The 24,113-nt window shown below is 56.3% G+C and overlaps 2 protein-coding genes across 3 annotated transcripts in view; both read right to left on the minus strand.

Annotated features, from left to right (window-relative positions):
- Positions 1-14,587, minus strand: part of LOC139440582 (polyprenol dehydrogenase-like) — a 52,712-nt gene extending 38,125 nt beyond the window's left edge. Inside the window, exons 1-3 of the mRNA XM_071220378.1 lie at positions 14,456-14,587; positions 3,812-3,919; positions 1,725-1,793 (exon numbers count right to left, since the gene is read on the minus strand). Coding sequence (XP_071076479.1) covers positions 1,725-1,793; positions 3,812-3,919; positions 14,456-14,564 — 286 coding nt within the window. The 5' untranslated portion in view covers positions 14,565-14,587. The remainder of the gene's footprint in view (positions 1-1,724; positions 1,794-3,811; positions 3,920-14,455) is intronic.
- On the minus strand, positions 7,075-14,589 carry LOC139440581 (E3 SUMO-protein ligase ZBED1-like). 2 transcript variants are annotated; one of them, XM_071220376.1, is made up of 2 exons: positions 14,456-14,589; positions 7,075-9,750 (listed from the first exon to the last, which is right to left on the minus strand). In XM_071220376.1, the coding sequence occupies exon 2, from the start codon at positions 9,693-9,695 to the stop codon at positions 7,605-7,607; it is 2,091 nt and encodes a 696-aa protein (XP_071076477.1). In that variant the 5' UTR covers positions 9,696-9,750; positions 14,456-14,589; the 3' UTR covers positions 7,075-7,604. The 2 variants fall into 2 exon arrangements, with proteins under 2 accessions (XP_071076477.1, XP_071076478.1); XM_071220377.1 differs by having other exon boundaries at positions 7,075-9,747; positions 14,456-14,588.
- Positions 14,590-24,113: the final 9,524 nt, after the last annotated feature.

Raw genomic sequence — 24,113 nt, forward strand, 5'->3', positions numbered from 1 at the left:
CTCCCCTAAACTGACCTCAATGTGACCTCAATCGCCCGTGATTTCAGAGGCGGGAAGCAGCAGAGAGTGGGCGGAGTAAACCATTCCACCAAGAACTTAGAAAGAAGGATCAACTTCAGAGCAAGGTGGACAGGGACGTGGTCCCCTAGGCAGGTGTGAGGCATTTAGAGACGGTCCTGTTCTTCACAGCCGTGCATGCTGTTGTTGTTAGGGGGTGTGCGTACGAGCCCCCCAAATAAACAGAGGATCCATGCAGCTAGGACTGCCCAACGTGGGAATCTTGGAACAGCCATGAGCACAGGACAGGGTGGGGGTGGTCTCCCCGTGACCTTGACCGAGCTGGGTGACTGGGCATGGTGTGGATGAGAGTCTCACGGTCTCCGGGAGGAGATGTGGGCACTAGGTCTGGACAGGGTCCAGTGTGTTTGGACAGAGATGTCCCAAGGGGAAGGGAGGGTTGTTCCATCAAAGGGCAGGGAGACACAGCTGCACCCAAGCCGCTGGGATGCCTACGTCCATGGGAGGGGTCCCTGGGCTGTGGGGATCTCAGCTCAGGGGGCTTCAAGCTTGGGAACAGACTCAGCCTACGAGAAGCTGTGTTCAGAGATAACCGTAGTCCGTCGCCACCCAGCTGGGCCTTGCGTCCTCCACCTGCCACCTGGTGACGCCCCCACCCCACAAAAGCGGGTGTCCCTGGAGCCTCTACCAAGCGACTTGCAAATGTCATAAACACATACAGCGAGCATTACTCTTGTATTTGGTTCGGCGCTCACAAGATTAACTACGTGGTGTGTGTGTGTGTGTGTGTGTGCAATTGAAGGCCACCCACTTACAGACGACTCCCAGCCCCTGTGACTCCTGGAGTGACCACAGTCCTGCTGGCTTGGAACTTCAGATCCTTCCCCTCATTCTGCGCGTGGTGAGCACCAGCCGTGGGTCCCCCACTTGGATCACCGGTACTGCAGACCCCAGGGTCACCCAGCTCTGTCCAGTCCCATCCTGACACCCCACGTCCACTCCCAAGGCATGCTGAGCCTGCGACCTGGGGACCACTGCCATGTCCTTTGCGTGCCCTCATCTGAGAAGCAGAAAGACCAATGCAGAGCCGGCTCCCCCTCCTCCACCCTCACCCACACCACACAGCCAGCCTTCCGCATGGAAGGGTCTGTCTTTTCCATAAACTCAGTGGCCGTGAGAAGGCGAATGTCACTGCTCCCCGGAGGGATCACACATCATCACCTCCCTCCGCCAGCCCCGGTGGCCCCTCCCCAGAGCGGAAACGCTGACGAAGACGTGCCCTTCAATGCCCCGCTTATGCACTGAAGCCTGACTCTCCACACAACAGAAGGAAGCCACTGAGTCATCGAAACAACGCCTTCTAGAACATGCTTCCCTCCCCAAAACAGGAGCCATCGCCCCATCTTGTTAACAGCGCTGAAACTTTTTACACAGCCACATACGGCCCCAGAGAAACCTTTGCTCCTGCCTGGGTAGGTGTCTCACACCAGCACGTCCCGGTGGACGATTCTTTCAGCGATCGTTTTTGCTTTAATTCATTCAGATTTTGTAAAAAGTCACGCAGAAAATCCCCCCAGGAACAGTGCAAGCATCCCGCCAAGGCCCCTCCCACCAGCCTGTGCGCAATCCAGCTTCACGGGGTTGGCCACTGGCGTGACCCCCCAACCTGAAAATCAGGAAGCACAGCCGTGGGCGATGAGGGTTACCTTTGTCATTGAGCGTCTCTTCCTGTATCCTCCGCACGGCCGCTTCGGCTTTGGCTCTGTCATTTCCAGCTGTGGGGAGAAGGGAATTCACCATGAGTGGGCAGGACACCTGGAAATGAGCCAACCTGCTGAAAATGGCTCCCTGAACATTGGAGTTGAGCCGAGCTGTCGGCTGAGCCTGGATGGGCAGAGGGGCGCACCCTGCGGCACCATACCGCTCAGGGACAGCAGGACGCACAGCAGCACGGACGTGGGGCTACAGAAAGAAGCACTTGCCAGCGGCGCATTGGGGCACACGCACCCTCCCCCTCACGGAATGCCCGAGCTGTGACCACAGGTGTCCGTGGTAATGTGGCGGGAAGTGACCGTTAATCAAACCGTCCTGCACAATGAAGATTTGTCCCCGCCAGCCTCTGCGCAATTAGCCACTCAAAGTCACACACGGTGTGGACGATGGCGTAGGGAGTGGGGGATCGGAACTGTGACCCACGTGAGAGGCTGAGCACAAATGTCAGCAGCCTGGTGGGGAAGCAGACGTTGGGGGAGGTGAGCATGCGGGGTTCCCTCTCAATTTAAGTCAAAAAATAAGAAACGTTTGGTGCCGACAGCCACGGAACATGTTGCCCAACTGGCGTCACCTAACTGAGGTTAAAACAGCCACAGCTCCGTCCTCGCTGCCGTGGGTGGCACATGCTGGCTCAGACGTGTTCCCGGCACTGTCTTTTTTTAAAATCCTCATCCGAGGAAGTATATACTGATTTTACAGAGAGAGGAAGGCAGAGAGAGACAGAGAGAGGAATGTTGATGTGAGAGAAAAACTTTGACTGGTTGTCTCTCACAGGCATCCCGAGTGGGAATCGAACCCACAACCGTTTGGTGTATGGGACGATGCTCCAACCCAGTGAGCCACTCGGCCAGGGCTACAGTAGACATTGTCATACCAGGCTTCGCCGGCCAAAGATGCCTCGGAATCCAGTTTAATCATCATAGCTGCAAACATACACTTGCCAACCCCCCCAGTAGGCCATGTCGGCATTTGTAGAAAGAGTTGACGTATATGATTGATTACATAGCTACTTAGTGGGTTTCTTGTGTATTTTTCCTATCTGCATTTCAGCATAATTGGTGTATAAGGTTACAGTTTCTCGTTTGCAGGTTTAGGCATCGTGAGGATTTAATCAAATTCAGTTTTTTTTTTCCAAAGCTAATCTCCACATCCGTTTCTTCCCCCGTGGATGAACAATTCCATCCCCGACTGACTGGGACTATTAACGAAAGTCAAAGGGGTTCATCTGAAGGGTTGCCACGTTACGGCCCGAGAATGTTTCCTCATTTTCAAAGAGGCGTTAGGCACCAAGACGAGCTGTTAGAGACTTTTGAAAAGAAGAACGCAAAATATACTCTCTGTAAGGCATAGCTACAGAAGAAGCTGCCATTCTGAAAACATGTTCCAATGCTGACGTGGGCTGAACTGCGCCCCCCAAATTCACAGGCTGGAGCCCTGATCCCCAGGACCTCAGGATGGGGCTGCATTTGGAAATGAACTTGAAAGAGGTGATTTAGGTGACATGAGGTCACCAGGGTGGCCGTGATCCCACAGGACTGGGGTCCTTATAAGAACAGGAGATGGGGACGCAGACACACCCAGAGGGACGCCCGTGTGAGGACACAGCGGGGAGACGGTCGCCCCCATGCCTGTGAGGCCTCGGGAGGAGCCAGCCCTGCCCGCCCCTGGGTCTCAGCCTCCAGCCTCCAGCCTGCAGGATGAGGAGGAAGAAATGTCTCCTCTCTGAGCCGCTTTGTCTGGGGTAGTTTGTCATGTGGGCTCTGGCAAAGTAATTCAGTGTCATTGCTGTATTTTTCCCCTAGTGAATCGCGCACAAAAATGCCTCCTCCACATTGCAACAGAGACAATATTCCCATCCGAGAGAGTGTCATATTTTCTGTCTTTGTTCAGTTGTTGAACATGATTCCTCACGCCTTCCTCGTCTCTTCTCCCTCTAAGCCCATCGGTCGTGACCGCCGGGCATCGGCCCACGCCTGTGTGCCCCCCACCAGCCGCCACGGACAAGAGCAGAAATCATCACCTATGACCACATGCATGCCGAGCCGCGCCAGCCGCTTGCAGGTAGCGTAGCCGATGCCTTCCGTGCCTCCGGTCACCACAGCAACCCGGCCAGCTTGCTGGGGGAAGGCTGCAGAAAGGAAAAAAAAAAAAAACCGGAGTCACATTTGTGAGGATTCGGGGCCCAGAACGGGCTGCGATCTTTGGGGTTCCTCTTGTGTTGCTGCCCATCATGAACGGAATACAGACCGTTAGCCCTGAGTGGTCTCCGCTGGAGAAAGACCCCTGAGCAGGGCCGGTGCCCCCCACCCCTCCGCCCCCTCCGCCGATGTCTCTGGAGTAACACGCTAGAATACGTTGCCGGCACGGCGTACACAAAGGTGCAAAGAATATGGTATCTGTGGTCGTGGGTGAGACTCCTGGCTTCACCGTCCCAGGCAGCACCGGGATATATATTGGGTGCATTTGTGTGTTAGAGGAAAGTTTCACTATTGTGCAAGTGTTATTGATATTGGAAAAAGCAGTCGGCTCGGTACTGGTCCCAGGACACCTGGGTCAGGAGGGGCAGAAGGAGCCTGGAAACAGGACCAGGACGGGAGCCTCCCCTCGCGTTTCTGCAGGAAAGAGCGGACGAGGTGGGCGGGCGGGCCTGGGACTGGTCGGCGCCCAGCAGTCTGGGCCCGCCTCTCTCTCTGCGGACCGCCGAACCCTAGGAGCTTCAGCATGAGATCAGAGTGGCCAAGGGCAACTTTTTAATGGGTGTTCGACACCTGCACACACAACTGGAAAAAGATGCAATGAGATCTGTACCTTGCAGTCCTCACCGAAAGCCTCTTCTACATAAACAACATCAAACAATGGAAACCCTAAAATCTCCCAGGAAGAAAGAACAACACATGGAAAAATGTGATCAGCTGGGAGAAAATTTGCAGCTCCTGCTATATGCAAAGGGCCAGATTCCTCATATGGAAAGAGTTCTTGCAAATCAACAAGAAGAAACAAATACCCTACCAAGCAAAAGGGGAGAAAAAGTCCTGGCCAGGCGGCTCCCCTGTTGGCTGGAGCATCGTGTCATACACCAAAACGGTTGTGGGTTCGATCCCCAGTCAGGGCACATAACTAGGTTGCAGGTTCAATCCCCACTCGGGGTGCATATGGGAGGCAACCAATGGATGTTTCTCTCTCATGTCGTTATTTCTCCGTTTTTGTCTCTCTCTACCACCCCTTTCTCTCTCTAAAATCAAAAAACATATCTATGGGTAAGAATTTTAAAAAATTCAGTCTTAAAAAGAGAAGAAAATGCGTACGATGTTGTTTTGGGGGGGATGGATGATTTCATAGCAAAGATGACTTTTCTAAGGAGCAGGCATAAGTCTTGGAGGAAAAAATGTACCCCTCTGACCACATAAAAAATGTTTAATTCTGTAGAGCCCAAATCGCCACAAATAACATCAAAAGCCCACAGGCAAAAGGCAGGCTATATGAAAAAGGACCCTTTTATTTCATATAGAAAGAGCTCTCAAAAGAATAACCAGAACCCCAAACGCAGCCCAGGGGAAGGGAAGAGGCCTTCGCAGACACTGGATAAAATGCAGACACAGAAGATGACGTTGGAACTCAGTCATAATTACAGAACGTAGAAGTGACATTCGTAGTGTCATCAATGAGAACAGCGCGGTGCTTCCCGGAATGGGTCGCCCCCCCCAAAAAAAAAACATCAGACGCTTGCACACTGGATGAATTCTCCCCCGCCGACGAGGGGCCACCGCTGTTTAGACAGAGCTGGGCACGCTCTGAGCCAGCTACCCACTTCCGACAGCTAAAGCTCCAGTCGCACCCCCGCGGGTACGCAAGCCCATAAAAAACATTCACCGAAGATGTTTATTATAGCAGCACCTGCAGCTTACGGGGGACTTTTTACAGGTATTGTTCCAAAGGGAGACGCCAAACACTGTTCCAGCGATCGCACACCAGGGATTTGAAAAGCAGCTTCGGAAAGAAAGGGCTACCTTGTGTGGGCTCCGTTTATAAGGCATTGTTGAAATGAGGAAGTCGGACAGACAGAGAGGGTGTCCGTGGTTGCTGGGGTGATGTGTGGGGTGACGGGGGAAAGGGGGTGGGTGGAGCTACCTAAAGGCCACCAGGGGCTCCTGGCTCGGAGGGAGCTGCTCTGTGCCCTGAGGGTGACGGGGAATCCACAAACCTACGTGAGTAGCAGAATAGCGCAGAGCTAAGCCCAGGACACAATGCTGGTCGAGGCAGGTACAGGAGGCAACCAATCGATGCTTCTCTCTCGCTCGCTCTCTCTCATATCAATAAATTAAAAAGGAAGAGACACACATTTTTATTTCGAGGAACGAGAAACCAAGGATTTGCTAAAGGGGGGCTGTTTGTGTTTCTAGAAGACAGTGACCAGCAAGGTGGGACCTGGGACTTGGGGATGGTTTTCCACCCCAGAAGCAGAGAGAGGTCAAGTGCCAAAGCCCACGGCACTGGCTGCAGCCGGGGGCCCTTTCCTGGGAGAGCTCAGAGCTGAGTGTCTTCCATCAGCCGTGGGTCACTGTCCCTCAAGGAGCACACGCGGTTTAAACCACGTTCTTCCGCACTTGACCTTGTAAAGACACACGCAGCTGGTGACAGAAAGATGCAACTCTGCTCTGTTCTGTTCCAAGCCCCCGGATGTCGCCGGCCACTAACGCAGAGAAATATCCCCCCTAAAGCTGTGCGATGTGATCCGACGTTGGGGACCCGGGCAGGGTGCTGTGGGTAGCTGAGATGGGTCACTTCCCCACGGCTCACCTCGTCAGGTGCCGTCTGAACGCCCACCCGCAAGGCAAGACAGGCCTCTGTCTGTGGAAGAGAGGCCGTTGCTTTTCAAAAAAACCCCCCCCAAAACTAGTTAAAAATAATTGTAAGTGGTGGAATAGCCAAAGAAACCGCGAACGACCCTCAAAGGTAAAAGTATCTGTGGCAATCATTTAAAATTGTGTCTGTGGTGTTGTGTTTAAAAGGGAGAATTCACAGGTCTCTCCGGTCACCAAATGTTAATGAGGCCGCGGGCACCTTAGGCTTCCTCGTATTGAAAAGCGGAGCTCTGTACAAAGGGTCTTTTTCTCATCTCCAAGGGAAGTGATTGGGGAAAACAAACCTTTTCAGCCTCAGACAGAAAAATAACTTGGGGCCCAAAGCTCCAAGACACTCAGAAGGACCGTGTCAACCAAGGGAACTCTTGAAGGGGACCGGAAAGACTCACAAATGGCAGAAAAGACAATAATACACCGAATGCCACTTTTCTGGGTTTTAATGCGTGCTCACAGGGGACGGTCACTTTGGACAGCTGTTACCCCAGGCCAAACAGCATCTCTCCCGGCAACAGGGCGTCTGGTTCAGGACTCTCTGGCGCATCCGAGATGCAGGGTTCCCACTGGGAGCGCGCACTCGGTTCCTTCCAGAACCAGCGCTGGGGCGCCCCAGACGGTGCTCGGGACTCAGAGGGATGGGTTCATCCTCCTCTGCCTATAGCTGCGACTTTTTCTCAGATGTCTCCAGCCCCCGTGGCGAGGCCGTAAAGGGAGCAGGTGTGGGAATCACGGGTCACAGAGTCCCTCGTCCCTTTTGGCGCGGCCGCATTTACAATGCGCATGCCGGTTCTGGAGGCGGACGTGCCTTCCGCTGGGATGCAAGTGCACACCACCTTCGAGCCCTCCCTAGTCCCGTCGTCTCTGTTTTTGTGCTTTCCCTGTGCGCACGGCCATCCCCGGGGTCAGCACGTACAGCCAAGCGCCCCTCTACACCGCCTCCCTGAGCCCCGCGCGCTACACAAAGCCGCCGTCTCGGACTCCGAAGAAGCCGCTGTGCACTGCGTCCCCAAACGTGAAGGCCTGCTCCTGGTCCAGCCCCCAGTCCCCTTCGTCCTCGTCCTCCGGCTCGGGCTCCGCCCCTGCGCGGCTGTTCTCGTAGAGGAACACCTGCTCGTCCACGTGTGCGGGCGCCAGCCGGTTCCTCTTGGCGCTGACCACGTTGGCTGCGGCGCCGAAGAGGCGCTCGGGCGGGACGCACGTGGCCGCCACGCACCAGTACTTGCGCAGCACCTTGGGGAGCACGGGGAACAGCGCCAGGCGGTCCGACCACCAGCGCAGCGGGTCCTCGCCCAGCCCCAGCACCTTCTGGGACTTGAAGTTGCTGAGCTCCTCCAGCAGCTGCGCGTGCAGCTCCTCCTGGTCCTCCACGCCGCCCGTGGGGCAGAAGATCTCCGCCAGCATGCTGTTGATGACGCTGGCGGGCGGCGGCGGCGGCGTGGCCGGCAGCCCCAGCTTCTTGGCCGGCGGCTCCTCGGGCAGCCCGAACGCCTTGTCGTCGGCCGCGGCGGGCGCGCCGTCCTTGCCCTTGTCCAGGAGGCCCTTGGCTTCCTCCAGCACCCTGTTCTCCACCTGCTGCCTCTCGAGGGCGGACAGGAAGGGCAGCTTCTTGTAGCGCGGGTCCAGGAAGGTGGCCACGTTGAGGAACATGTCGATCTCCGGCGTCTCCTGGTAGGTCTCGGCCAGCGCCTTGGCGATGACCTCCTTCGCCATGCTGGTCTCTTTGGAGTCCGTCTCCTTGACGGTCAGCGTGGTGCTGAGCAGCATGTGCAGGAGCGGCTTGACCATGCTGACCGTCGGGTGCTTGGAGGCGCTCAGCATGTCGGCCACCTGTCTGAAGGGCTGCAGCAGCTCCACCAGCCCCTCGATGGCGGCCCACTCGGCGGCCTCCAGCATGAGGTGGTGGTTGTTGCTGTCCTCCACCAGCACGCCCGCGATGACGAACTGCTGCTCCTGCAGACGCTGCAGCATGGCCAGCGTGCCGCCCCACCAGGACACGCGGTCGCTCACCAGCATGCAGGGGGCGCGGCGCTGCAGCCTCTGCTTCTCCCGGAGCATGAACCTGGCCACCGGGGACTGCTGGAAGTAGTCCACCAGCCGCCGGCAGCGCGCCAGCAGCCCGCTCAGCTTGGGCAGCTGGAAGGCCTGCCGGATGCCCGCGTCGAACGTGTGGCCCAGGCAGGGCATCTGCACGGTGATGTCCAGCAGCGAGCATGCCTTGGCCACGTCCTTGCCCCCGTCCGTGGTGGCCCCGGACACCTTGGCGCTGATGCCCCACTCAATGAACGCCTCGTACAGGACCCGCGTGATGGTCTCCGCGGCGTTCTCCTCGGGCACCTCGAACGTCTTCAGGCACCGGGAGCCCGGGGACAGGCCGTGGGGGGACCCTCCGCCGAGGAAGTGCGCGGCCAGCGTGACGTACGTCCTGTTCTGGTTGTGGCTTCGCCACACGTCAGTGGACAGGCCACACCAGGGCGCGTCGGCCAGCTCCTTGCGCACGGCCTCGCGCACAGCGCCGTACTTCTCAGGGATCGCCTTGCCGCAGAAAAACTTCCTGCTGGGCAGCTCGTACCAGGGGTCGGCCGTCTTCAGCAGCGCGCGGAAGGTGGGCTCGTCCACGATGGAGGCGGGGTACAGCCCCTCGCAGATGACGCCCAGCACGGCGGCCGTCAGCTCCTGCTGCCTCTTGGTCTCGTGGCTGTGGCCGGCCTTGGCGGCCAGCGCGTCCGGCGCGGCCAGCTGCGAGGACTCGGGCTTCAGCTTGGAGAAGGCGGTGGCGAAGGCCTCGCGCATCTGCTCCGTGTTGCTCTTGACGAACTCGCAGAACTCCTCGGGGTGGTTCTTCTCCAGGTGGTAGGACAGGTTGGAGGTGTTGCCGGAGTAGGCGATCTGGGCCATGCAGATCCGGCAGTAGATTTTCTTCCACTGCAGAATGCATCCCTCCGCGTTGGTGTCGAAGCCGAAGTACTTCCACACTTTGCTCTTGGCGCGCGGGTGGGCCACGAGCTTGAGGTCCGGCGGGCAGCTGTCCAGACTCTTCCCCTCCATCGTCCAGGCCCGGGCGGGGGTGGGGGCGGGGGCGCCTCTCACGCGTGGCCACCTGCTGAGAAGCAGCAACACAAACACAGGGTGAGAAGGGACCCAGGCACGTGGCGGAGAGGGGGCAGGCGCCCAAGCTGCTCTGCTTGCGGAAACAGGGCCCGCGGGCCGTGCGGGCCGCCTTTCCTTGGCGCGAGGCTTTGGCAAAGCGAAGGGGAGAGTCGGGCGCACGGGCACGGGCTTCCGTCCGGGTCGCTCCTACATAGGTGGCGACGGCGCACTCCTGACAACATGCGTGTCTTTGAACGTCTTTGTGCGCCTCATACATCTTCCATCATCGCTGCTGTTTGCCGTCCTACCAGGTCCACCGACCCCGCAGCAGCCGGGCGGGGTGTTTCTGGGGAAACCGCGTTCACAGGCGCCTGCGTACTAGGGAGACAGGCCACCACCCGCCACCTCCCCGTCATTCACCATGTGAGTGACGCCCGCCGCGCGAGGCTGCCCAGATGCAAAAAAGAAGCAAAAACGCGATCGCAGTTTGCACCAAGCGGTCCTCAACATGGGTGAACAGGCAGTAACAACTCTTTTTTTGTTCTTTTAAGATTTTATTTATTTATTTTTTAGACAGAGTGGAGGGGAAGGAGAAAGAGAAGGAGAGAAACATCATGGGTGGTTGTCTCTCGCGCGCCCCCTACTGGGGGCCTGGCCCGCAACCCAGGCGTGCGCCCCGACTGGGAATCGAACTGGGGACCCTTCGGTTCCCAGGCCGGCATTCAATCCACGGAGCCACACCAGCCAGGGCTGATTTTTACAAATGTTCTGTTTGGAAAGGTGCCCTCTGGATGGGATGGGTAAGCTAATTGGGGCGAGAATGGACTTCTCCATCCTGGAATGTCTCAAAATGCCCAGGGTGGGCAGTTGCATCCGAGCAGAGAAAGCCACGATTGCCCTACTGGGAGCCAGGCCCCTCGGTTCTCTTCATCGCTCGTGCCCACGCCCCTCACCCTTTGAGCCCCCCTGCAGAGCAGGGACGCCTCAAAGGGCAGCTGAGTTTTGATATGTGGTGTGCGTTCTGTGTGAAACCTTCCTACTCCCTGTGCAGCACTCAGGGGGTTAATTAACAACCTGCACCAACCAGGTATTTCCCAACTGTCGGGACTCTCTTCACAGCCAAAGGTTGGTAAGGACTGGGACGGGGGTTGGGGGGTGGGAACCAGAGCCTGTCCCAAAATTCCAGTCCTCGGACAACCATGGGTACGGGACCTGATCTGCAAACAGGGTCTTTGCAGACGGGATGAGTGAAGGATTTGAGAGGAGGTCGCCCTGGGTGAGGGTGGCCCTGCGTCCAATGACAGTGTCCTGAGAAGGGACAAAAGAGGAGACGCAGACCCAGAGGAGAAGCCACGTGGAGACGGAGGCAGAGAGGGGAGGGACGCGGCCACCAGCCCAGGGACGCCTGGAGCCCCCGGAGCTGGAAGAGGCGGGAAGGCCCCTCCCTTGGCGCCTGTGGAGGGAGCAGGGCCCTGGGACACCTGGCCCTCAGACGCCTGGTCTCCAGGACGGGTGGACGGAGAGTTACTGTCCGTGCAGCCGATGACTCAGAGTGCAGACGCCCAAAGACAGACCTCGGCTCCCCCCATCCTTTTTCTTGTGGGAGAATATAGTTACTTTGCCTGTGAAAATGTTACGGTACTGGTAATAACAACATGTATGTGGCCTGTGATTGGTTTTTTTTTTTTAAGGAACATTTTCAAGTATTCTAAGTGGCGTTGGAAATGTGTACGTTTAATTGCCAATATTGATAGGCCTCAAAAAATAAAGCCACGTAAGCAAACGATCTTTGGGGCTCCTGAGATAGAAAAGCTGGGAAACTCACCTTCCTGCACCCAGAGGCCACACCTGTTCACAGGTGCACAAAACCAACCAGAATGAACTTGCTCTTTATAGGTTTTTTTTAAAAACCTTGTACTTGGAAAAGCAGGGTCTCCGCCAATAGCATCGTCCGTGGGCTGGCGGGCACATTATGGGCGGGAATGCGCTCCCGTACTCACAAAAGGATGTTTAAGGAAAATTCCACGCCGTAGGTGAACCAGAGAGTGAGACAGGTCTCGTCCACTTTGTGGCCTGTGAACACTCACGCGTGCATCAGAGAAACGGAATTTCTCACAAAAATGCCTTTGTTCGGCGGGGCAGGTCAGCCCCGACGATGCAGCAAGGTTTCAGACCCATGTTTGGGGTGTCAGCTTTGCATATTCAATACAGCGATTAAATCGCGTCTTTAAAAGATGCGGTTGCTCTTTACGGAAATGAAGTAAAATAAAAACGGGACTCATAGCCGCGTCTGCCCGTGGGGGATGCAGTGGGCACCCCGCAGAGACTTTGGAAATCAAACGCGGGAATAGGGTTTCTTTTACGTGTTTACACATGATTTCCGGAAAAGCAGGACGGCGTTCGAGCCGGACTTCGTCGTGATTTGGGGTTCAGGAAACGTGTTTCGAGAAAAGTGGGCAACGAGGAGCTGGGGCGTCAGCATGTCCATAATACAATCTAAGTGGACTCACACGTCATCCCCGCCACGCGTAACCTCCTTTATCAACCGCAGAGGAGCTCCCTCCGTTTCAGACTTGTGAGGAAAAGCCAAAATGCCCAACTGGTACAGGTCAGCTCCAAGTCCAGAGCCAAGTTCAAAGGCTCCTCCCCTACCCCCACCACCCAGAGTTCAGGCCAGAAAGAGGTGAAAAGGCACAAAGGAGACGCCGGCAGAGCAACAGAAAAAGCCGCCCCTCATCCAGTGTCTAAAATTATGTCGAAGCCCGAGAGAGGCCCTGGCTTGCCGAGGACGAGAACGGACATTAACCTTTATCTAAAATGACCCTCTTCTGGTGCGCAGATACCGAGCCCCTTGCCAGGCTACGATTTATCTTATAAGACTTTCCTTATTTTCATTTTTAACTCAGCACCGGGAAAGAACACCGAAGTCCTCCATTTCTGCACGCCCCAAACACGTGGTCCAGATGAGCAGGCCGGTGTGTGTTCCTGGGGTCCACGGTTAAATTTCCTTCTCAGTGTAATTCTCTGTTTTCCCTGAACACAAGAACGCGCTCACAGGTAGCTGAGCAGGCCCCGTGTGCAGCCGCAGGCACAGAACCCACGGCGCTCCGCGGCTTGGGGGGCCTTTCCACACGGACCCACAGTTTACAGGTCAGTCCGGGTTGAAAAGGCACAAGTGCAAGGTGTCACGAGACACAAGAGAATGTTGGGGACCAGCGGGGAAGGAGGTTGGAGGGGGGAAAAGTTGGATAAAAGGGGTGACATTTATGGTAAGAGACACAAACTAATATTTAGGTGGCGTGCATGCCAGAGAGTAGACAGATTATCAAATTATAATAGTGTGTCCGTGAAATTTCTGTCGCGAACCAAGGTCACCTTGGGAAAATCACTGTGCTTTTCAATAAAAGAAGAGGTACGTCCACCTCCCAGTCCCCAAGCCTCAGCCTGGCAAAACCCACAAGCGTAGCCCATGTCCAAGTAAAGATTTGTCTGCCTGGGGGCTGCCTGGGGGCAGGTTGGGAGGCTGGGGCACCTCGTGGAGTACCGTAGTTTGCCGTGTATAAAGCGCTCCTGTGTATAATGCGCACCCACGTTCTTTTGGCCCAAACTTTCAGTGCAAAAAAAAAAAAAAACAAACCTTCCGTTGTGATTTTGTAATTCGGTGTTTTATTTACTTATATTTAGAAACAAAACCGATGATCGTATGGCAAGGTGTTATTTTGCACACGGCTATGGTACTACCCGTGTATAGCGCGGGGCCTTATTTCCCCCTGGAAAACGTGGGCCAAAACAGTGCGCATTATACACGGCCCAATACGGTATTTCCTTCGCTTCGGGGCGGCCGTGTGGCCTTCCGCGAGGGGGATTGGACAGCGTTTTCACAATCCCACACGCCCCTGGCCTGGCTGCACCCCCATCCTTCGGGGCCGGTTTCCAGAAGGCAGCAGGCCCTGAGGGGTCAGCGCAGAGCAGAAGTGACGAAGTGACACCGGAAGCGAGAGCTGGTGCACAGGCCAGGGGGGACAAGGAGCTGATCTGCAATGCCACACAGCGTGATTCCCACTCCGGACTGTGCTTCCGAAAACGGTTCTTTTCCCCCTCAGAGTACGATTACTCCGACAGGATTACTCCCGGCCCTCCAGCGCACGCGTGGACGCACTGGGTTCCTGGGTTTTAGCTCCCAAACGTGTCGTGAATGGCCGATTCGGGGCACCCGCCCCCAGGCAGGTGGGAGGTCCCCAGGCCCTGCAGCGGCCTGAACGCCAAGTTGCACGGGGGCGGCGCGGTGCGTCTCTAATGACAGAGAAACAAAGTTGCCACTGAACCACTGAACGGAAGTGCCCTCCCTCGCGGACCTCCAAGGCTCGCCAGCGCCGCAGCCCGCGCGCCAGCCCCGTCCTACGCGACCCCGGCCAGGGGGCGCGGCCAAGGCCCGACCCCTGGAGGTGGAAGAGCCGCCTGAGGTCTGGGACCCCGGGACCCGGCTACCACCCAGAGGAGGGGGCCTTCCGGGTGTGAGACCGCGGCCCAGGGCGCGCGGGGCGGGGCGGAGGAATGGAGCGCACGACCCCCACCCAGGCGCGCAGCCCAGCCCCTCCTTCCTGGCGCGACCCAGAGTCAAGGTCACGCATCGCAGCAGCCGCCAAAGTGCCCCCTGCTGCCGCCAGGCCCACCCTCCACGGCTCCGCGCGCCCGGCTCGCGCGCCGCCGCCGCTGACCTGGCTCCGCGAAGCCCCCGAGGCAGCGGCGCAGCAGCTGCGCCAGGATCACCACCGCGCCCATTGCGTAGACGCGCAGGGCCGCCCGCGCCGCAGACAAAGGCGACATGGCTGCCCCGCCACCGCTTCCGCGACGCCCGCCCAGGACACGGCCGCGGGGATGGACTAGAAGACGATAGAGCCCCGCCCCGCCCCGCCCATCCCCGCCCTCATCCCGCCCCACCGGGCACTTCCCCCGCGCCCGCTCCGCCCCTTCCCCCGCTGGAGAAGCGACCCCAACGTCTGTCCCCTCCCAGGAACCCCACGAATTACGGACGTCCCCACCCCGCCAAGGACCCCCGCCAGGAACTGCGCCTGTTCTGCAAGGACCCCTCGTGGGCCACAGACCCTACCCCCGCCCTGATCACAGACCCCCACCCAAATCCTCACCCGGCTGCCAGGATCCTCATTCGGACCCTTATAGGGGCCAGAAAACCACCCCCCATTGGGGCTCCCACGGTGACCCCTACAGGGTCTTGGAACCACACACCCCGTCCAGGTCAGGTAATGACCCGGACTGCGCACGTCCCCACCCTTCTGCCTGGACCCCCCTCCATCCCCCCCCACACCCCTGCTGGGGACCACCAGCTCCATCCAGCCCGCCAAGCAGGCCCCACCCAGACCGTCACCCAGAGCCCCACCGGGACACCTAGCAGACCGCCTCGGAGCTCCTCAGTCTGGTACCTGCAGCCCCCACGAGGACCTCCACACCAGCTGCATCCATCCGGCACCTCCCCTCACCCCCTCTGCCAATTCTAACACCCGCTGGACTGCAGGCCGCCACCCTTCACACACACCGAACCGGGACCCCCAGCCCCTGCCGAGACCCAGGACCGAGGACCCCCAGGCCTGCTGCCGCCACTAGAAGCCAGGACGCCCCACTCCATGACCCTCCAGGACTCCTAACCCCCACCCGCATCCCCCATTAAGAAGCGACCCCACCTGGCCTGGCTGGGGCTGATATCCTAGCCCAGCTCTAGGGGGCGCTGCGGAGCACCCAGGCTGCAAGCCACTGGGGCCTCCTGGGCTGGGCTCTCGTGGGGAGTAAGACGCTAGGGTACACCCCTGCGGGCGCACCCTCAGGCCGGCTTTGGACACGCCCTTCCGGCCTTGCAACCCTGGGTCCTACAAACAGGAAAACTGAGGCCAGGCAGCGCTCCCGTAATTTCCCTGGGAGACCAGGGGATCAGGCTGCTCTGCTTGGCCAGGTACGCCCAGGTGTGTCATCCCTGCTCAGGTGCACCTGGCAAAGAGCATCAGGGGACATCACAGTAGCCCCCGTGACTCCCTACCCTAAAGGGTTTCCCACACGAGGCCCCCACACGTCAGATGGGAAGTTGTCGCCAGGTCACATCTAGGGTCCACCTGAGTGGCCCCTGCCTCTCCTCCCGTCCCCATCTCCGCCAAGTATCTTTTAATACGGGGTTTCCGGAGCCGAGAATTGGGGGCTGAGACCTGAGGGCTCCACGAGGTACTTGGAGCAATGGTTGCAGACCCCAGCAATGGCCGGAAAGGCCCCCTATGGCACATCTGTCTGTCAAATCCCATGCTTCACTCCGGCCGCACCTGGAACACGTCACCCCACCTGGAGCAGCTCCCAACAACCCACATGTGTGACCTCACAGTCGCATGGGTGAGAAGCTCCCACGGTCCGCTCCCCGGAGTCCGCTGCTCGAGGTCTCCCAAGGTCAAAACCAAGGGGCCCACCCGCCCACAGAGGCAGACCTGGAGAGGCCTATTTCTACAACCCCACCCCCACCCCATGCTGTCTCTGCTCCGACCGGGCCGTTGGCAGCCTCCGTGAGTATCCCCAGCTCACGGGAGTGAAGATGGGTGACGTTCTGATAAAGCCCTTCTTTGGTCTATCCAGGAATCGTACCCCCTCTCGCTGCTATAAGCCCACACTCGCGTCCCTGGGGGCGTCAGCCTTTTCCTTCTAAGAACTGCGGTGTGGGAGGGTGGAGATGTGGGGGTCTTTGGAGAGCTAGTCTGGAGAGACCACCAGGTCGACGTAGGCCCTCCCGCTGGGTGGGCACCTTCCGCAGGTCCTTGTGTCCGTCTGTCCGTTGTGAATCTTAGGACCAGGAGCACAGACATTGGCAGAGCTGGGTGTATCCACCCAGGGAGGCATGGGAGTCTCGGAAGCCCCCCAAAATTGCAGGGTGCTCTTGCGGACGTGGCGGCTGGAATGTTCAAGTACATTCCGAGAGCCGGAGAAGCCTGTGATTTCTCCATGCAATCACGGTGCACCGAATCGGAAGAAGCCATAGAAGGGCGTGCGGGGACAGGGTGCTGGTGGCCGTGTCCCTTCTGCCTCCTGCTCTTCAGGAAACAGACATGCACAGCCTGTGAAGGAGCAAGGTGACGACGGTGAATTCTCCTGGGTCAGCATGCACTTGGCCGGTGTTTCCCGCCCCCAGGACCTTGGGGAAGGCTGGTCACGCTCTGCCGTTGTTGCTTCGCCGGCACACGGCGCAGCCTGCTCTCAGACGGTGAATGTGGCAGCGTGGTGGTTTGCTTCCTTGTGCGTTCGCGGCCCTGAACTCCGGGAGCAGCTGCCGGAGAGTAATGGGAGTCTCTGCAGTGTGTGGCGCGGAGCGCAGAGAGGCTGTCTTGGAAATCCGTTTCCTCCCTTTGCCAGGAGGAGAGACACAGAGACAGCTGGTGTGCTGCCTGCATCTGCGGGTGACGGCGTGTGTGTCATTTTCTCTCCCAAGTGTCATCCGGCCCAGCGGTCCCCCGACCACCTCCAAGGATGCTTCGCGTGCATCCAACCACAGCGTAGCGTTTGAGGCCCTCAGACACGGAGGCTGCAGCAACAGCAAACGTCTCCGCTGTCCTTGTCCAGGGGCCCCGGCCTCGGTTCTCTGCTTGTTCTTAGTGCTGCTCAGCGATGTCATGACTAGGACGGAGCCTGCCCACGAGCCTCGGGGGCACGGTCGCCTGCCAGGGGATTCCGGGTGGGTGTCCCCGATAAAGTCACAGAAACCAGGTGATCCCCCTTCGGCTGTGGGAGAACCAGGTGGCACCAAGTGTCATGTTCCTGACTCTCCGTATTTTGCCATGTATAATATGTACCGTTTTGGCCCAAATTTTTGAGGGGAAAAAACGAGGGTATGCATGATACATGGGTGTATTGATTACATACCATAAATATAATGGTCCTGAGGATAAGGCACATGAAATGTGGCTGCATGTCATCCACGGCAAAATGCAGTATTTCACAGCACAGCTGAACGCACATCCTGCTTGGGGGACATTGTATTTTCTTTTCAAGATTTTATTTATTTTATTTTTAGAGAGAGGGGAAGGGAGGGACAGAGAGAGGGACAGAAACATCAGTGTGTGGTTGCCTCTCACACGCCCCCTACTGGGGACCTGGCCCACAACCCAGGCACATGCCCTGACTGGGAATCGAACCTTCAACCCTCTGGTTCGCAGGCTGGTGCTCAGTCCACTGAGCCGCACCAGCCAGGGCTCATTGTATTTTTTTTTTTTAATCATCTGATGCCATACTCTTTCCTACAAAATGTATAACGATGACCTCACTCAATCCATTTCCATTTAACATAATTGTTAATAGATATGTAGTTTCTTCCGTGTAATTGCTGATATTTCTTATGCTTCCTTCTTTTTCTTAAAGAAGTCCCTTTAACATTTCATTTAATGCTGGTTTGGTGGTGATGAACTCCTTTAGCTCTTCCTTGTCGGGGAAGCTCTTTATCAGTCGATCGATTGTAGATGATAGCAGCCGTAAAAATCAACCACATCTTACCATTTGTAGAAGCGCGGAGGAGTCTCTGGGGTATTGTGCTCAGGGAAATAACCCAGAGGAAGACAAATCTTGTGTAACTTCACTTGTATGTGGAATCTGAAGAATAATATAGACAAACAAACAAACAAACCAGAAACAGACTCATAGAAAGAAAGAGCAGACTGAGGTTCACCATACGGGGGGGAAGTTGGGGGACGGGGTGGAAAAGGCGGAGGGATTGAGAAGCACAGACTGGTGGTCACAGAACAGTCACAGGTGTGTAAAATCCAGCACAGGGAACATACACAAAAATATTGTAATAGTTGTGTATGGGGCCAGGTGGGGGCTGAAAACATCAGGGGGTCACGTTATCTGTCGAATGAGCATGCTGTCACCTCGAAACTAATGTAATATTGAATGTCAACTGTAACCCAAAATAAAGAATATATATTAAAAATATCCAGGTAACAATTGTTACAACATGGAGGCAATGACTTGCAGCCAGGGTGGGCCCCCCTTCCCAGGTTGTTCCGAGATGCACAGAGATGGGGAAAGGCCAGGGACATGTGGATGACCTCACAGGTCCCCAGAGAGAATTAACGGGTGAACCCTTCCTTGGTGGCCCACGGAACGGACAGGTAGTGTGAGTTAAAGTTATTTAAAATAACTTTAAAATACAACGTACGGATTACAGACGTCCTTTTGAGGGGCCGATGCTTCAAATGCCAGGATACGGGGTAGGAAGGATTACTGCTTGTTTTACATTTTCATTCATTCATTCACTCACTCATTTATTCATCCATTCACTCATTCATCCCCTCACCCACTCAATCACTCATTCATTCATCCACTCACTCATACATCTACTCATTCACTCATTCATCCTTTCACTCACTCACTCACTCATTCATTCATTCACTCACTCATACATGTACTCATTCACTCATTCATCCCCTCAGTCACTCATCCACTCACTCATTCATTCATTCATCCACTCATTCATCCGTCCACTCATTCACTCATTCATCCACTCACTCATCCACTCACTCACTCAATTCATTCATTCACTCACTCATCCATCCATCCATCCATCCATTCATTCACTCATCCACTCATTCATTCTTCATTCATTCATCACGGGTGCCTGGGTGCCAGACCTACCATAGGACAACTGGGAGCCCAGCACAGCCCACTGGTTCCCGAATGCACAGGCCTCCTGTGGACTCGGCCGATGTTTACCGTTTTCAGAAAGGTCCGTTGGCATCCCTCCCCCAAGCCTTTGTCCAATTTCATCTTTAGGAAGCCAGTGTGTTCTGTCTGGACCGCTCCCTGAAAAATACTTGGGAACAGATGTGCTGGCGGCACAGCCGTTGAAAAGTAATTAATGTCCCCGGATGCCACAGTGAAAAGCGGCTCGAGCGGCCTGCTTTATGTCCCTCGTATTTGCACATTATGTACTGATAATACCGGCACACGGTCACAAGGAAAGGTTCGTAAAATACGTATCGCATCTCTGTATTCCCTCCTCAGCTCCACAGTGGTGAAAGAAGGCACAATTCACGCACACTCACACCGTGGCAAGTCTGTCCCTGTTTCACATCTGAGCTGGCCCTGTCCTCAGAGGAAGGCACAGTCCTCACCTCTATGCAAATTGAATGCTGTCTCGCCTCTCCCGGAAGCCTTGCACCACCCAGCAGAGGCACTCTCCTTGAAACCTGCACGCCCCCCCACTCCCCCGCCCCCACGGGGCACCAGACGCCAAGCTGGAAGCTGAGGTGTTTTTCCTGAGCCGGCCAAGTCACACACCGCTGCTCATTGTTGATGCGTTTATATATAGTGTGCCCTACTTTCTTCTCGACTGGCCTCCGCACTCGTCGCTGAAGGGAACAGGGGGACCGTTGTTTAAAGGTCTGTTTTGAGTTTTCAGTGCATGTGGCAGCCCAAGGACTGAAGGGCGCTGGGGATGGGTTTGGTGGGTGCATCCCAGACGGTCCCCAGAACCTCACCCATCCCCGGTCCCCTTTCCACGGGGCGATTTCCAAGAAGATGGTTTCCCTTTGCAAGATTCCTTCTGCAAATGCACCAAAGCACGCTTCCCCGAAGCTAAGCCTGTTCCAGGCTGTGGTGAGTGCTTGTGTTAATGAGGATTTCTCGTCACACGATTTGGGAAGAGGGAACAAAAATCGGGTGGAGTACTTGCCAAAACCTTCCGGGTAGGATAATGGAGAAGAGAAAGAAAGGTCGGATCTTTCTCTAGGGTTATGGGCTCAACCCGGTGAGCGGAACCAGCACTATACCCAGCACTATTCCCTTATCTTGCCACATGTCTGGTAAGCACTAAGAACTGGGGAGCAAGTCCCAGGTGGGCACTTACTGCCATCAGTCCTGCAAACTACAGACTCAGAGGGAACGGTCCCCACAGAGCTTCCCTACAATCAGATACCAAGTGCAAGTTCGGGGGGGTCCCCCAAACCACCTTCAGGTTTCATGATTAACTAGAAGGACTCACAGAACTCAAGAAAGGTGTAGACTTATGATTACCACTTTAGCACAAATGTAGACACAAAGTACGTTGAAAGGGAGGCATGCGAAGGACAAGGTCGGAGAGGGTCCCGTACATGGAGCGGGCGTGTGCTTTGGACGGTCCCATTCCTCAATCGTCATGGGTATAGGATGACACATACACGGCAGGGCCAACCGGGGAGCCACCGAGGCCCCCCCGTGTCCAGAGCATTATTGGGGTACCATTGCGTGGCACAATGACCAATTGATCCACGGCCCTTGGGGTTGATCAGTGTTAGCCTCCAGCTTTGCTCCTCTCCGCAGAAGTCAGCCAAGCATCCCCAAAACCTTAGACCCTTCCAGGACACGGCTGGTGTTTTGGTTGTGACCAACCCCCCACCCTGAATGACCTCAGGAGCGTAAACTACCAGGGCCCATCATAGACAAGCAAAAGCCTTCCATCGCTGGGGAATCCCAGGAGGTTCCTGCCCAGCGTCAGGGATGAAACTCTGACCCTTCTTTGGAAGCCAAATTGCTGCCTACGAACTTGAAATAGCGGGACACCTGCCGAGGACGCATGGAGGTGGGGAGACCCTGGGGACCAGCCAGCCAGATAGAAGCTGGTCCGAGGTCAAGGTGGCGGTCGGAAGTATCTTGGAAGAACGTGGGCTGGGGTCAGATGACGGTCGGTGGATGGGAGGAACGCAGACCCAACACCGGCTGGAGCTGGTTGGGGCATGAGCCTCAGAAGGTGAGCAGGTGTGAACACCTTGTCTCCAGAAAGCTTTGGTCCGTGTCAGTGTGACTTCACCTCTGCTACTGTCTTTGATATTTCTTAACCCTCCACACTGGGCTTGCATGCAGTATGCTCCCCTTAACATTTTTTCCTCTTAGGGCCAGCTCGTCTATCACTCACAGAGGCACAGGGCCGAGGCCTAGGAACATCCTCCCATTTCTTTTAAAATGAAAAGAAAAAAAAAATCAGGACTAGAACTCAGGCTGAGTGATATTTATTTTTATACGAATAGAGTATGAAATATAATTTTAATTCTTTTCAATGGAGGAAGGGGCCCATGGAAGCCAATATTCCCTGGGTAGAAGACAGCGCCCCCCCCACCCCCCAGCCCTGGGATTGGGGCTCCTCACAGAGCCCCCTGGGTCTTTTCTACGTTGGGGGTTTGAATGACTTTCGCGGAGTCGGACTCCCGTGTCCTGCGCTCAGGAGAGAACGCAAGCCCCCTGTGCACGGAGGAAGGGGCTACTTCTTCCTTGGGGAACTGAGGAAAGCGTGCAGTCCCCTCTGCTCCGAGAGCATTAAACCAACCTCTGCTCGCCTGCGGCTGTCTGTGTCCCCTGCGCCCTCCCCCTTTGGGTCAGGGTCTTTGTGAGCTCGAGCCCCCCGCCACACAACCTGAAGACCGCACGGTGGAGACCACAGACGTTCACGTCCCCCAGAGCAGCGTGGGGACTGGGCTTCCCATGGGCCCCAGTGGCCAGAGTCCTTCCCGCTTTTAAAACCCCTGGATCTTTAGGTCTTCAATCTGTTTTGAGTTAAATTTTGTGTGTGGGCACAGACGAGACGTGGAAGCAACCCAGGTGGCCTTTGGTGGACAGCTGGATGAAGGAGGTGTGCTGGGATGATGGAGGACACTAGAAGATTTAACTTGGGGAGCGGGGCACCCAATGTAATATACAGCTGAGGTATCGTGCAAAGGTACTCTTCAAACCTACACAACCCTATTGCCCAATGTCACCCCAGTAAGCTTAATTTTTAAAAAGCCCCGGAAGCGTTAGAGCTGGGACAAAAGCAGAATTGGGAAGAGGCCTGCAGGAGAACGGAGTAAAATCAATAAGTCCCTTGAAGCGAATTGTCATTCAACCTTGCGAAGCAGACACAGCCGTGTCCTTTACAAACCGGCGAGCTGACGGAGGGAGAATATAAATTCCGTCGCTGGATTCCCCGTGTGGAATAAGCTGTCCTCTTTCTTATTACATTTCCCTCCTGATCAGTGGGTTCATTATCGGAGCTCAGTCTCTGGGGCGTGCGTGGAGAGGCCCTGAGTTTTTCTGAATTGCACAAATAAATTATCCATCTTATTTCCAGTCCTGACCGTTCTTACGGACGCAGACGAGGGCTGATTCGTAGGACAGATGACACAGGACCGATCGGTAGTCTGCCCACGTAGCTGCCTTCCGGTTAACGCGGCAAGCCCCAACTCGGTTTCTGCCCGTGTGCCTGCACATTTACGCCTTCTGTTTGGAACGGCTGTGTGTTTACAGAGATCAGGAACGACTCCAGACACATCTGTGTGCTTTCTGATGCTCTCCCTCGCGGCCCGCGCCGGCCCGCCCCTCTCGTTCCTGAAGGATTCTGGGCTGGAAGACGTTTCCTCCTGGGTGCCGAAGGCACATCCAAGCCTGTGTCTTTGGCAACGAACCCTGGCACGTTACCCCGCGGCGCAGCCAGGCACTCAATGGAACATTTTTTCAAGGTTCTGTTGCTCATAGGAAAGCTACAGAAATATTTTGACATCCTGAAAGCGGCTTCCTGCTTGTGTACTTCCTTCTGTTAAAGAAAAAAGAGGAAAAAAAATAAGGCCAGTGTGCCTTAAAACCCTCGCGTGGTTTAGAATGAGAACATTTTCCGGAGTGTGGCTTGTTTCCCAATTATCAGATGACGGTGCTGACTCGTCACTTTGGGTCGGGCTGGTTCTGTTTTGCTGGAGGTCACGTTGACACCCGGTCCCCGCAGGAGAGGTCTTGGGCTGTTGGGGCTCCTCGGGCTCCCCTGGGGCCTGGTTGCTGATAAGCCGATTGTGAGGAGGAGGAGGAGGAGAAGATACTGAGGACCTGAGACGTCAGCATCCTCTTGACGGAGAGCAGCAGCCAGGGCAGGGGTTTCAGCTCTGTGACTTGGCTGAAGATGCAAGAGAATTCCCCAGTCGTGTCTCTGAAGGAGCCCCAGACCCAGGCGGGCACAATGCGTCTGGACAGAAGGGTGTGGTATCCGCCCCCACAGGACCTACACATCGGGGCCACATTCCTCCACAAGCCCTTTGCATGCTCCCCAAGCGGCCAGCATCTTCCGGCACCAAAAGCAGGTGGGCGTCCAGCGGAGGTGACACACTCGGGTGATTACGATATGGCAGCGTGAGGGGCACAAGGCTGGTGCTGCACAGGGTTCCTCCAGCTTCCCCGTTGTCCGAGGACACACCTGGCCCAGGTCTCCAGGACCTGAAGAGGGTCCCCAAGGCCACACACCAGGCACCGCTCACCCCAAAGCCGCCAACGTGCCAAAAACCCCACGTGGTCTGCCATGGTTTTTTTTTCAACTTCTCCCCAAGGTTTGGGTCACCAATCTTG

This window comes from Desmodus rotundus, chromosome Y (genome assembly GCF_022682495.2).
Source record: "Desmodus rotundus isolate HL8 chromosome Y, HLdesRot8A.1, whole genome shotgun sequence".
Lineage (NCBI taxonomy): Eukaryota > Metazoa > Chordata > Mammalia > Chiroptera > Phyllostomidae > Desmodus > Desmodus rotundus.